Here is a 14180-nt window from a genome sequence, read left to right as displayed (position 1 = left end):
GCCACCAATGTAGATTAAACTTTAGAACCATTCAAACTTCCTTTGTATAGGTCCACAAAAACTAATCAACATAAAGTGTCCTCTTTGAAACCATAGATCTGTTATCAAAAAGAAATAATTATTAGTAAATATGTGTCCACAAAAAATAATCAACATTAAGTGCGTGACCTGTTCTCAAAACGAATTAAAAATAAATATTTGTCCACTGAAAAATATTCAACATAGAGAGGAATTTTTGGAGATAACCGTAGAGATCTGTTCATAAAAATAAATCATTAACTTGACAGGTAACGAGCGGTGGCATGTGACAAGTTGGGTCAAACTATTGTAGTAGAGGGGGGAATCTGGCTTTTAAAAATTATGAAATGGAATCTACTGAACATAAAATTTGTTTTATGAACTTATATTTTCCTGAAACATTAAATTCATTCAATAATTATTTTTAAAGGACTTTTGCATGTTTGTTTTATTTAAAATCTCAAGTTCCCCCAGGGGTACCCATACCCCCATTTGAGAACCACTGATCTAGACTATCTAAAGTTCTGATAATGTGGTTTTCAGTACATGCGCTGATATAATGTAGCTCCTTTTTTTTTTTCTCTCAAAAATCACCAAATATGCTGATTTGTTCTCTCTAATGCAGAACCCTGTGAAGGTCAAATAAGGGCTACATTAAAATATCAAGTTCTTTCTCTGTATTTTATTTATTTATTTTTTTTAAACAGACTCGGGCATAGATCCTGTTGAGCCAGAAGCAAATGACTCACTCTGCCCTGTAAAGTAATGATATGCTTAAAGCATACATTTTGGTATATTATTCAACAGCAACACAGACTTACAGTATTTATAGACAGACCCCATCTGGCAACTTGTCATAACATTCACAGGAGTGAAACAAAGTTAATGTTCAAAGTACTTATGCTCACTTGTCTGCAGCGGGAAGGTGGGCAGGGCCCGCCTCCTGCCCGCTCTGTAACCTTCTGCGGTAAAAAATAAAATAAATTAAAAAAAATAAATAAATTGCTGCGGGAGCACACAACTCAGATGCCGTTCACATTCTTCCATGGTTTACCCTTTTTAAACAAGACAATCAAATCATTTGAGCAGCATTTTGGTTCAGATTTTGTTGGTCACACTGAAAGAAAAAAGTCGTTGTTCAAATAGTCCCCAAGGAAATAAAATAATCAGTTCCGTAATAAAACCATTGCCATTATAAAACCTTATTAGCTGACTTTTTTGTAACATTCTAACATTTTTTTTCACTTGTACAAGTAAATATTAGGAGGGTGGAAGCGGACGGAATCAGCCAGAGGGGTTGCTTACAGCAGCGATTGTTCACCAAGGTTGTACCACATTATTTCCAGTAAAAGAAGCAAGCAGACCGAACCAACGTCTGAAACCATCCGTGATCACAAACCTAGATTTATTCTGTTAAGGCAGGCATGTCCAAAGCCGGTCCTCGAGGGCCGCCTATCCTGCATGTTTTTGATGTTTCCGTCATCCAATGCAGCTGATTCAAATGATCAGGTTTGTTGTCAGGCTTCCGCTGAGCTTGCTGATGAGCTGATCATTTGAATCAGGTGTGTTAGGAGGACAGAAACCTCCAAAACATGCCGGATAGGCGGCCCTCGAGGACTGGGTTTGGACATGCCTGTGTTAAGGATTTTTCAAGTGCACCAGTTTGTATTGTTTACTTCCCTGTGATATCTTAATTTGAAATGTCTGCTTTTAACCTGGGAGTCCATGCAGTATTTCCCGTTTCCCATTTATTTTCTTTTAAGAATTCTTCAAGCGCTTCAGTTCTTAATGTTCAGTTATATCTTACTCTGAAAATGTGTGCTATATTTTCATTTCCTGTTTTTACCTTCCCAAAACTGATTGGCTGTCTCGCGTCGTGTCGCGTTTCGTGTCCCGTCGCACCAAACACGTCCAACAGATGTCGCCCTATAACCCAATCATGCAACCATTATTGATTGCAATTCAAATGCTTGTTGTACCGTCCACTTAGTCAAACTGAACCAAGCATTGTTTATTTCCCCAAACCACAGAGATCCACAACATGAGGATGAAAGAGCCACATGCGGCTCTGGAGCCGCTATATGGTGGCCGACAAGTTCTCTGAGCTTCAAAAGGCTGTGGGGCCAGAAATCACAAAGATTGATCTCGTCCCAGCGTTCCAGAACCTTCTCAAGATTTGAACTCATCTACCCCTCACTTCTCATTTTATGGCGCATTTCTAGTATGGGGTGCCAGATTCTTTGGCCATCGTTATAATGTATGTTAAGTAAAAAAAGCAATGTACATGTTAAAATGTCGTTGTTCTAGTGATGTTCCCTACTGATGACACAGCGTCCACATACAAAGACAAATCAGTCTGCAACATGGGAGAGCTTAAACCACAAATTCCCACTTTTATGCTTGTTTAAGGCGATTGTATGTTAACGCTGGTTATGAGGGGGGGCACTTGGCATATGAAGTTTCAGAACTACTGCTTTTGTGTGCTCAGTTTACTCAACGTTATGCAGGAATAAACGCAGGAACACTCCATCCTAGTGGCGACCGAATGAAATTTTGAAATTGGACAATGGAGAAATTGATTCATTTCACGAGGTAAAATTAAGGAAGAGTTCATTCAAGTTTTGAACAAACCTTTGTTTGCCCATTGTGTTAAATACATTTTAAGCTACGCATTTACATGCCGTGAACATCTATTTTCCTGGCCTGCGTTTCACCCCAGTCATCACAGAGGCATCTTGACACTTGAGTCATGTTCAGAAAGCGACTCACACACGAGGGACCCAGATTGTCTCTATTTTGCATTGCAGCACCGCTCTGTCCTCTTTGTCATTCCCCCTATGTGTGTGTGTGTGTGGGGGGGGGGGGGGGGGGGGGCGACAGGTGCTTGTGTAGGGAGTGGGGGGAACTGGACTGTATAAACAGATCAAATTTAGTTTGGACAGCAGAGGTCATTGTATCTCTCCTCTCATACACACTAAGGCACATTCTGTACACTAGGTTGGGGACTCAAGGGCTCAACATCTACAAAAAACGGATAGAGTTAAGAGGGCAATAAAACAACCATGACAGTTTACATACATGATAATGAACTGAAAAAGATTTTGTCCATGACAGAGCAGCAGAAATGACAGGAAGGAGCTGTGCAAAGAAGCCACAAAGTAAAGATGCGTTCAGCATATGGCAAGCAGTGTCATAACCACTTGGAATATTTGCGAGCATTAAATATCTTCTCTTTGAAATGTATAATTAAATATAGATTGAGAAAGATTTGCATTTTTTCTGTTTTAATGTTTTCACAGCATCCCAAATTAATCGGAAGTCCAGTTTGTAAAATGAGTTTTTATAGTCTCCTCACTGCTGTTGATCACGAGTCACTCGAATACAGCGACTGTTTTGAAGGACTACCGTCGGAGTACAAAATAGTTTGGCAAAAACGTGACCCCAGAATAATTGCGTTCATGATGAAAAGGTCATTCAGAAAGAGAAATTCAGAGTGAAAAAGAAAATAGAGGAACCCACACCGGTCCGTGAGTCAGCTCTGGTTGCTGCGGAGAAGCTCGATGGACCTGTTTGGATTCAGCAAAAGCGCGGAAAAGTACAAATTCAAGAGAAAAATGTGCGTCAATTTTGTCACTAAAAGCTACCATCTTTCCACCGAATTCAATGAATTCTGCCAAATGAAACCAGACGAGTCATAAGCATGAATACCGTGCGTACGAGAGGAAAACACACCATTGTTGAAAATATCTCAGTATTAGAAACCATGATGGACGACATCAGCGTGGGAAGGTTGAGACAAGTGCTCGATATGACGCGTCATGTTCTCTCAGTTGAACCAGCGGCTGTTTGGACAAAGGTCATTGAGATTTGTGTTTTGTGCGAGACGTGATCTTCCAGGTATGAATGAGGCATCTATCCAACCACCGTCCGTGCATTCATCCTTCTAACTAGCCGTGTTGAAATCACGACATGGAATCACACGCGCACAAAGTCAAACGTAGTATCCTACTTTTGGTAGGAGTGGCAATCTAAATTTTTGACAGTGAGGACTTAAAAACAAGCACACATCTCAGTTTTGGTGTGTTACACATCAAGTTTAATTTGTAGCTCAAGATCTTTTTCCATCTGATGCAACTTTGCAGTTGTATACTTAAATTGTGAATTGTGGTATCGCATTAATCACGTGATTGTAATTCAAGATTAGTTTCACTAATTGTATAGTGTTGAATAGGTGGTCACTGTCATAAATTAGCTTTGGCTAAGCCAACATTACATACAGTACAAGTACAGTATTAGGGAAAAAAAATGGTCTCACTGCATTAAAAAAAAGACACAAGGGGATATTGAGCTTTTAGAACGGCGTTGGTGATCTTGTCCATGCTGATGGAATCATACGTTTCGGGTTTGACAACAGGAAGGATTCTCATGTGTCACTTCTAGGGTGTCATTTCTTTATTGACGTTTTACGCGTTACAAAAAGTTAAAGCTGTGATTGCTTGCCAGAAGGAAACCATGCCAGGAGTTTGCCAAGTAGCGGTCTGGTCTAAACTTCGACTATCCAAGTACCACGCGTAGCACATGTAGCACAAGATTTGACTCAAACGTCGACAAGATTGAAAGAGTAGGATGCGAGACGTGACATTTTCGGGGACAAGAACATCTCATTCATCACCATGGCCCCAAATCACTGAGTAGCTCCGACCATAATTGGATCTTTTATTGAGGTCCCACCTGCAGTGCTTTCTAATCATTTTTCTTCCGAAAAAATGCTTTCCCTTCAGATACTCGGTCTTTGGTTTCCTGCAGCTTCTCAGACAGCTTGTCCTTAGTCTCTTCCATTTTCTCGGAGAAGCGTTCTTTTGTTTCTTCCATTTTCTCGGAAAATCTCTCCTTGGTCTCCTCCATTTTTTCCGAAAATTTCTCCTTTGTCTCCTCCATTTTGTCCTGGATGTAGTCTTTGACCGGCGGCGGTGTGGATAAGTAGCCGTGCTTACGGAGGTATTGAACAGACAGAGAAGTGCCGCCCAGAGTCACAGCGTATCTGGCAGGAGTGGCGATCTGGAAGAGGACACACAGACTGGTCAACAAATGAAATAAACACCGCTGCCCACTCGTGCAGCATTCCATTGCATTTGAAAGCTGCGCGGACAAATTGGGGAAAGGGCACTTTGTAATGACTTGCAGACAAATAGTTAGCGATCTGTGTGTATAGAAATGTCCATAAAAATGCCATTTTTATCGTGGGCCCTATTGTAGTTATAGTTTCTATTAGAGGCCCGGTATGAATACGAAGTCAAACTTGAAGCGTGGTCGTCCTAGTTTTTAAATCAGAGGCCGGTAAAATCTGTTCAAAAGAGATGGAGAACAAAAAAATGCCTGTTTTTTCCCAAAAAAATTTTAAAGGTTGAATACAACTTGCAAATGTGGTATTTTAGCCAGAAACTTGGAAGTCATTTCGTAAGCCACATAAAATGAGGTTGTGGGCCCGATCTGGCCCCCTGGCCTTGAGTTTGACACCTGTGCTGTAAGGGAATATAGTTTTGAGGCTCAGACATGTAGGGAAGTGTAAAACTATGCTAGATCAGCGGTCGAGGAAACTTTAATACTCAAAAAAGGTGTTTTACGGTCTTGCACAGAATTAAAAAAAAAAAAAAAAAAACACTGGGAGACATAAAACCTCTTTGATATCTAAATTGAAGATAATGCAGCACATAAACATAGTGAAACCGAGGTAAACTTCTTATCCATGAAATTTAAGCCACACCGACATTCCCCACCATAGCACAAGCACTCAAAAATGCTATCTGATAATCTGAAAATGCAAACCCTCTCATTTACGTAAGATATTCAAGCTCAAAATGAACAGCCGTGAATTGAAAGTCGAATAGTTCCTAAAGGCTATTCCTCACATAAAAGTTGGCATGGATGATGTGCAATGTTGGCAAAAAAAAAACAAAAAAAAATGCTGACTTTAAAGAATCTAAAACATATTCTGGTTTGGATAATATTTTAAATGCATGTTGTTGAGCAGTCTAGATGACCAGTGTTAATTTACAATGTGAAAAAAAAAATATATGGTTGGAAGTGCAGCAAGAACATTTTGGTGGCACAAAACAACATCAATCAACGTGGTGAAAGAAATAAACAATGGCATCATAGTTTTTTCATCTGAAGCAATACTCAACTCATTTAGCCATTTTCGGCAGTTAATTAAACGTTAATAGTTGTCTATAATTAATCAGATCAATTCATTTTCATGCACGCTTTAGACTTTCCAAAACACTTTTTGCAACGTGCCGTCACCAGAAAATGACGTCACACGTACTCGGGGCTCAGGCAAGGACCAATCATAAGACCACCAGAGTGCGCTGTTTAACAAGCGTCTTTGTGTTGGAAGCAAGTGTCGTGCTGAAGTCAGTCCGTGTGAAAAGATTTTGAAGGGGCAACCAACCCACTGTGCGAACCTGTCAAAACACACTTATACAGTCAAATCCCTTGAGCTGCTAATAGCTGAATTTTAAGTACTCGAGGACATGGCAATGGTACCCAGATGGCAGTGTGCAAAACTCGCGGCATATTCTATGATGACAGCACTTCAAAAAGCTATTATAATTCAACATGATCAGCAAATGAAGTAATGAACTAAATTACCTTGTACATGGCATAAGCAGTTAGAGCATAACCACTGGATGATTCTCTCAGTAGTCCAACAAGTGATTCTGGCACATTGATCATCTCCAGGAATTGTACAACATTTACACCTCTGGGAAAAATACAAAGAATAATGAATTCATGATTTAAAGAGGCGGGTACAAAACTTTCTCTTTTCGTCTTTTTTTTTGTACACAAACAAATATGAAACAGTTCTATTCATTTTGGCAAAAACCTTCCTTTCCTTTCTCAATCAGCCCAAAACATACAAAGGTGAGGCTAAAACTAGTCCACACGCCCGTTCCATTTTAAGAAGGAAAATTACAGACAATTACCAAGTTGTTGAACCGTAATGGGCCCCTATATCATGGAAATTTTACTTTTTGGGGGGGGTTGTTAACCATCTGACAATGTTCCGTTCAGGAGTCTCTCTATTTAACGTCAGTGAGGAGGAACACTGTGGTAGCGCCTCTTCACCGCCCTTGAAGAGTAAATGCACCCACATCATTTGAGCAGCCGTGCCATTTACCGTATTTTTTCGAGTACGTTTTTTTTTTTTTGTTCTTCCCCTAAGTTTCGATCCCCATATTAAGAGTTGACTTCTAATCGCACAACTCAAAACCAGACCAATTTTTTTCCACATATTTGTACTTGAATACCATTAATTCAAATGTGAAATAAGTAATATGTCGTTCACAAGGCTTAAAATGATTTTATATATATATATATATATATATATATATATATATATATATATACACCTCTAAATCAATATAGTAGGCATTCGTTTTAGCGTGTTTGCATTTTCTTCAAGCGCCGCCCTATTGCCTCTTTACTCTCAACAACGAGGCTGCATGGCTCATTTTTTTTCGGGGGACTTTTACGCATTATGAAAAGGAAAAGACGGCTTGAAATGTCTCCTTCATCCGTGGACGTGCGCTTGAAGTCGGCAAGGACGTCGGCAGGTGGGGAGAGAAACAGCGAGGGGCAACGATTAACGAGGATGTTTGAACAAAGAAAGATAAGGACATCTGGACGTTAAGTGGGAGAAGCTATTTGGCATGTCAGATAGTGATGATGACTTTTAGGCTTTTCAACAAATATTCAGCGGTGTCAAAAAATAAAGCATTGGAACTTCAAATCATTTTATTGTTGCAACATAAGTTTCATCATTCATCAAGCGTCCACATTGCCTCGCAGTTATCTTGCACCCCCCACGCAACAGTACGTTTGTTATTCAATGTTGCGATGTAGAAATGTCTCTACCGTAATTTTGTCATTTTAATAGCACACACCATGATTTGCTTTAATTGGACAGCCATGATATGTGAACTCTAAGGTCAGGAATGGACTTATACTGTACTTACTGTAGGTTTGAGAAAAATTCACCCAAAAATGAGGGGGTCAACTTCTACTCAAGATTGACTCATATTGGAAAAAATACAATGCTTTGGTTGTCATTCCAGAGTTGGGTAAACGCGATTTTGCACTGGGTCGGACAAGTAAACCACAACGTTTGCTTTATTAGTTACAAAGTTTTACTGTAGAAAAGGTGGAAGTACGAAAATGTGTGCTTGGGAGCGCACAGCTTGACAGACAGCAGGCGTTCATTCATTTGTGCTTTGTTTGGCTTGATCTTTATTTTTTGGCGCCTCCTCTGGCCGCTGTTAATCTTACATTTCGTAATGAAAAGGATGGTGTGATTTTGAGAGCCGTCGGTCGGTGACGCACACATTGTTTTGTCTCAGTGAAATCTGGCCCACGAGTGTAAGTTGTACTTTCTTGGTAAGAATGTATTGTAATATGCCCCAAATTTGTTTGTTGATCCCACAACTTGTGATTGTGGATAACATGCTAGCTAATATAAGTTCTTATCTTCATCATGGTATATAGTGCTGCCCTGAATGCATTTAGATTGTTTGCATTTTCATTTGTGCCAGGAAATTCCCTTGAAATTAATAGCACAGCGGACAGCAGGAGGTGCTGCATTTACCGTTGTCCATAGCTATAACAAACATGGCCGCTTCCGGAGAAGTGCCACCCCCCCATGTAATATAATTGAATGATAACTAGACCTATGATTATATTCACATTCATATATACACATTCATTAGCAAGTTTTTGACATAAGTAACTTAGCGAGCTAATAAGTAATTTAGCGAGCTAATAAGTACAATGTGCGCCTTTTAAAGATAGATTGCATTTTATTTGAATTATTTAACTTTATTTCATTTTGTATTTCACAGGCAGGTTAGAAATGTCGCTTACAAAAACCTCAGAAACGAAATTGCGTTCGTGTAAAAGCTAAGATTTCATAATTGATGTGCGTATATTTAATGTGGATAGTTTAAAATACCATTATACAGGTCTTTTAAATGGCGGCAAGTGTGACACTCTAGATTTGGTTATTTAATTCCAATAGCTAATTCAACTTGCATGAGTTATATGTCACAGTAATGGTGGAAAAGATTTTGAAAATGCCCTAACTTTGTCTCTCTTTTTTTTTTTTTTTTTAATTCTCACAAAACCCTGGCTTTTGAATAGGGGTGTGTACACCTTTTATATCTACTGTAAGCATCCAAGGCTTTCGCCACTTGGTTAATTAAGTATCTCTGGCCCATCTATTCAGTGTGTCTAGGTGAAGAGTGTTTTTTTTCCTCTTTCACTCGTCAATTCAAACAAAATTAATAAGAATGATGTTGTCTTCCTAAATGGAATAATTTTGACTGACATTTCTGGTGGACAAGAAAGGTTAACAAAAATGGAATGTAAAATGTGTTTCCGTTGACTGATTGTTTGCCAGACATAATAGAACATGGAACTATCGCAGAAAAAAGAAGGGATCAAACGATATAAAAATGTCCGAAATGATAGAGATCAAAATGATTGTGCTTATCAAAGTGGAGAAAACGAAACAGACAAAAATGACAGAAACAAGCAACAAAATAGTGGTCATCAAGTCTACTACCCCTATTTGTATTTTTTTTTAATACTAAAATAACCAGCATTCCAAGATGGAAATTGAGCAAATCAGACCTTGTAAACAGTGGCAGCCAAAATAACATTTCTACCAGATGATTTACCTCAACACTTAAGAGCATTCACGTTCGTTAAATATGACGGCAATGTAATGTTTTGACTAATAGAAGATGACAAAGTCTGAGTTCTGGACCACCTGCATTGGGATTGAATTACATTCCTATTTCGAGTGTGACTGTGTCAAGGTTGAACAGCAATGAGGTAAGGAATCTAAAACAATATCACACTTTTCCATTTTGTTTCATGGCTGGTCGTGTCAGTGTGGAACTGCGAACTATCAAAGAGATCACCATTTATTGCTACCGCGCATGTTCCCGAGAGTTAACATTAACATTTGTGTTTTGATTTGAGCAGCTAAAACAACGTCCTATTCCAATTCTTTGAGCACCTCCCTGAAAGTGATGATCCTTGACAGTCCGGATGGCCTCCCTTTGTATTTGATTTCTGTCTCCTCAGACAAAACTTTTCTTTTATTTGGTAGTTTTTACAGCTCTCACCGTGACAGTGGTAATCAGCATAGACGTTCAAATCGACTGCCATCTTAGTAACGAAAAAAAAAAGGGGGACGTGGCATATGCCATATAGCAGTCACCATTTTTAGTGTTTTGCGTGGCTTCCCTCCTCAGTCGCTTTGTGCCAGTGAAAGCGGTACAGAGACCCTCACGCCATTACCAAGTACCATTCAACTATAAGTCAATGTTTCATCAGAAGAGTTATAAAAACATTTGAACATTTGATGAATGTTGAAAACTGTTGCTTTGACTATTTTGGATGGAGGTCACACTCCAATTAAGAACTCAGACATGTTGCCCACACCTCTAATGTTTGGTTAAAATCCATTTAAAGTTCTTTTAACATGTGCACAAGTACCTTGAAGTTACTTACTTCATAGCAGCATAGTAGAAGGTTCCAAACCAAAATGAGGATGTGACGAGATGCACGGGGATCATCACCTTCCCGTACTGTTTGAAGGTCTTTTTGAATCTCTGAGCGAGACCAATTGACTTGTCCTGCAAAGGGTCCACCTCTTCAACACTGGCCTTGTTTTTGTCTTGCTCAGCTGATGGTGTCTGAGGTGAGGAAATGGATGTTTCTCCACCCGGCTGTGGATTTTTGGGCGGATGGGCCACCATGCTGGACGATGATGCCGAGAACCAACGGCAGTCTGCTGGGTGCAGAGGGCGCAGGAGGAGGGCACACCTGCATGCTGATTGTACTGGATCATGCAGAGCAGCAACTGGCAGTAATCGACGCACCACTGCTCCCCTTCGCAGGGCACCACGCGTGATGATGTGCTGCATTAACATCACCTTTCTTCTTTTCTGTGGTTACCACCTTCGCCCTGCACACACTATGAGTAAAGGGGAGGGGGGCAGAGGGAAACACAATTAAGGTTTTGAATAGCAATGATGACTAAGGAAATCTTTTTGTTTTGGCTTGTCTTCTTTCGGAAAAAATAACACCTTGGTATCACCATCCTTAAGGTTAAGGAGCATTACATACGTAAAAAAAACTCCAACCCCCAGTGCCTGTGGTAGTAGGTATAGGCTATTGTGGACTATAAACTTATCTACACCTCCCCACTGGCCACCAACCCCACCCTAAACCTTTTGAACTCACTTTGACAGGGACAAACATGAAAGGCCTACCAAGGCTGCCCCTCACCCTCATACTCTTCCCCATTGCAATACTGTAAATGCTCAATTGTGTGAAAGTAATTGAAAATAACTTAAAAGAAAGCAAGTTAACTCAAGGGGACTGCATTTATTATGAATTAGCCGCAATTTAATTTTTTAAAACACAGCATCTGCTCCTGGTCCTTTTGTCAAATATTAGAACACTTTGTGGCTCTCAATTCAAAAAGTTCAGCAGTTTATTGAAATTTTGTAATTCATTCACAAGATCAAACAGTTCATTTAAATAATAGTGACATGTAGAATGTAATAATATTAGAGTGGCACTTCTGTCAAGTTTTAGAACCCGCACGTCAAAAAGTTGTCCCACACCTGTATTAGAGCCTCAAACTTGTTCAGGGGCACATGAGTAGAGATAATAGGGTGTGTAGTGGAAGTGTGTGTATCGGAAATAATGCATGTGCTGTAACTTCCTACACAGTCTATTACTTTGCATATACAATTTAAAGTTGTTTTGAGTTGATTCCATTTCTTTTCCTGATTAACTGTTATTTTTTCAGTGTAACAGCAAAGAGATACTTTAAACAGGTACAAGAAGGTAGTCATAATTTTGGTATCGTGACAACATAAACTGGTGTCAAAAACCTTGCCTTCACAAAACGTATAAATAAATCAGGCCTTGCATTAAATTAAAATCAACATAGATTCATATATAAATATATATACACACATTGCGAAATGAAAACAATTGCGTGTGTGTATAATGGAAATGTTCGGTATATACGGTATAAGAAAAAGCCAGAAAATGAAAGGTTAAATCAAATTAATCTCAAATTGATAAACTGAGCCAGATGTTACTCGTCCCACTGATCATACAGCTAAGACATTATTGTGAAGGCAATTTCATCACGTACGCACAGCCCAAAAAAAAAGTATGCGCATAAACAGATATTGCGCATCGTAATGTTTTATGTCCCCAGTTTCAAACCGGAAACCACATTACTCTCTGATTACTAACTTTCCATACCACTAGGAGTTGACATTGATCAGCTTGTGTTTGGAGGACAAGCGAAAGGCTCCGTTAACTTTCCATTAGAAGAAAACGCTGCACAAAACTGAAGGATTTAGGCGTCGTTTGTGTTCTTGCTACATACACTCTCGCAGGGAGGTTTATTCTCAAGGCCGAATCTCAGATTGCGGCCAACTTTGTGTTTTGGCTCTTGGTTAGCACTTAGCTAGCCGCTAATTAGCGATGGAAACATAGGAGATGTCATCCTGTATAGTTCCTCCCCAAAATAAATGCAATTTCAAAATTATCAGCGCTCACTTACGATATAATTACGCGTTGAAGGGTTGAAAAAGCGCTAATCTTGAAGCCTGAAAGCCATGCCAACCTGCCAAGGCACTGTGGCGGTCAAGGACCACATTTCTACAGCAGAGGAAAGTGCACGGCGCACGAATACGTTGCACAACCCGCTGTGCATCACGGGCAACGTAGTTCTCTCAGTCCGCTACACTACCATTTACTTTGTATTATTGTACGCCATGTCATTTTTATGTTTTCAAACGCATGCCAAGAAACAGATTCGAAATCATTCTAAACAATTATCTAACTAATGAAAACAATTCCTCAGGATGTATTGAGTTGTACAGTTGCTGTCTAACGGAACGTTTACATGTCTGCTTTATACAAGGCCTCTGAGAGGCAGTATATCCTAATGTATACTCAAACGCGTATGAAAACAACGGGACTACAACAGATAGACATGTCCTGCAAAGTGCACCCATGTTTGCAGACCACTTCAACTTGATGTGCAGGTGCACAGGTGTTTTGGATGTCTGCACCATCTCAACATTCTGGCCCAGGTACTGACTGGCAGTAGAAGTGGGATGGAAAGGGGGAATTGAAGCACTCCTAAAATATTTGCAAACACCCATAAATAATTTCAGCTTTTATTTGTAATAATAATTAAAAACATGTTTTTTTTTCTCCTGCTCCAATAAAAACAAGAAACACTACTTTTATACAAAACATTTCAAGATACAATATAGGTCATCCCTGCTAAGAAAACTAAGATTCATTCGAAAAATAAAGACAAATAATGTTCAAATCATACAATAACCAACTTTGTAGAAATATACAGAAAGAGTTCAAAATTAGTGAGGGATGTTTTTTTTATATAGTTTAAGAGCTACAAGAGACTTAAAAAAAATCAATGATGAAAACAAGGCAAATGTGAGTCTGTTAAAGGTGTTCATTTATAGAGTCTATGAAATAGAATTGAAAAGGTGTGAATCACTCGCTGTGTCTAAGAAAATATTTATAAACTATATCATTGAAACTATAGTGTGTTCAAAATATAAATCAATTGTAAGTATAAGTAAGATTATGTGAAAGTGTGTAAAATGTTTGTTTGCATATTTTATATTACTTGTATGTTAATACATGTATATATGAAAGTTTTATAAGTTACACTCATAAAATGATTTGAACGCTTTAAGTGGAGCATGCTTTGTTTTGGGGTACTTTATTGGTTATAGAGAATTTACTAGTGGATTACCATTCATCCATCTACACAGGCACAAGAAGAACATACAAGCTCCACAAACACACACACACACACACACGCACACGCACACGTACAGACAGAAAAATACAATAAATGACTCCTTTTGACCTTTAAAAATCTGGAGCATAATATTATAGACGATAGACAAAAAAAAAAAAACAACTTAATTCTAGTGCAATAGTTGAAGAAACCATATCCTTATAGATGTGCCTGAGGTAATAATCTCAGCAAGACATTTAATTCCCAAGTAAGGAGACAAACAGTAATA

The 14180-nt window shown here is 39.0% G+C and overlaps 1 protein-coding gene across 1 annotated transcript; it reads right to left on the bottom strand.

Moving 5' to 3' along the window:
• Window positions 1-4091: 4091 nt before the first annotated feature.
• On the bottom strand, window positions 4092-12814 carry mims1a (mitochondrial inner membrane scaffold 1a). Its single transcript, XM_088410704.1, has 4 exons — window positions 12674-12814; window positions 10594-11059; window positions 6670-6781; window positions 4092-5076 (listed from the first exon to the last, which is right to left on the bottom strand). The coding sequence occupies exons 2-4, from the start codon at window positions 11013-11015 to the stop codon at window positions 4762-4764; spliced, it is 849 nt and encodes a 282-aa protein (XP_088266830.1). The 5' UTR covers window positions 11016-11059; window positions 12674-12814; the 3' UTR covers window positions 4092-4761.
• Window positions 12815-14180: the final 1366 nt, after the last annotated feature.

Source organism: Hippichthys cyanospilos, chromosome 3 (assembly GCF_059441005.1).
Source record: "Hippichthys cyanospilos isolate Australia breed blue-spotted pipefish chromosome 3, RoL_Hcya_1.0, whole genome shotgun sequence".
NCBI classification, from domain to species: Eukaryota; Metazoa; Chordata; class Actinopteri; order Syngnathiformes; family Syngnathidae; genus Hippichthys; species Hippichthys cyanospilos.
The sequence above is the reverse complement of the archived record's forward strand: the minus strand, read 5'-3'. Positions and strand labels throughout refer to the sequence as shown.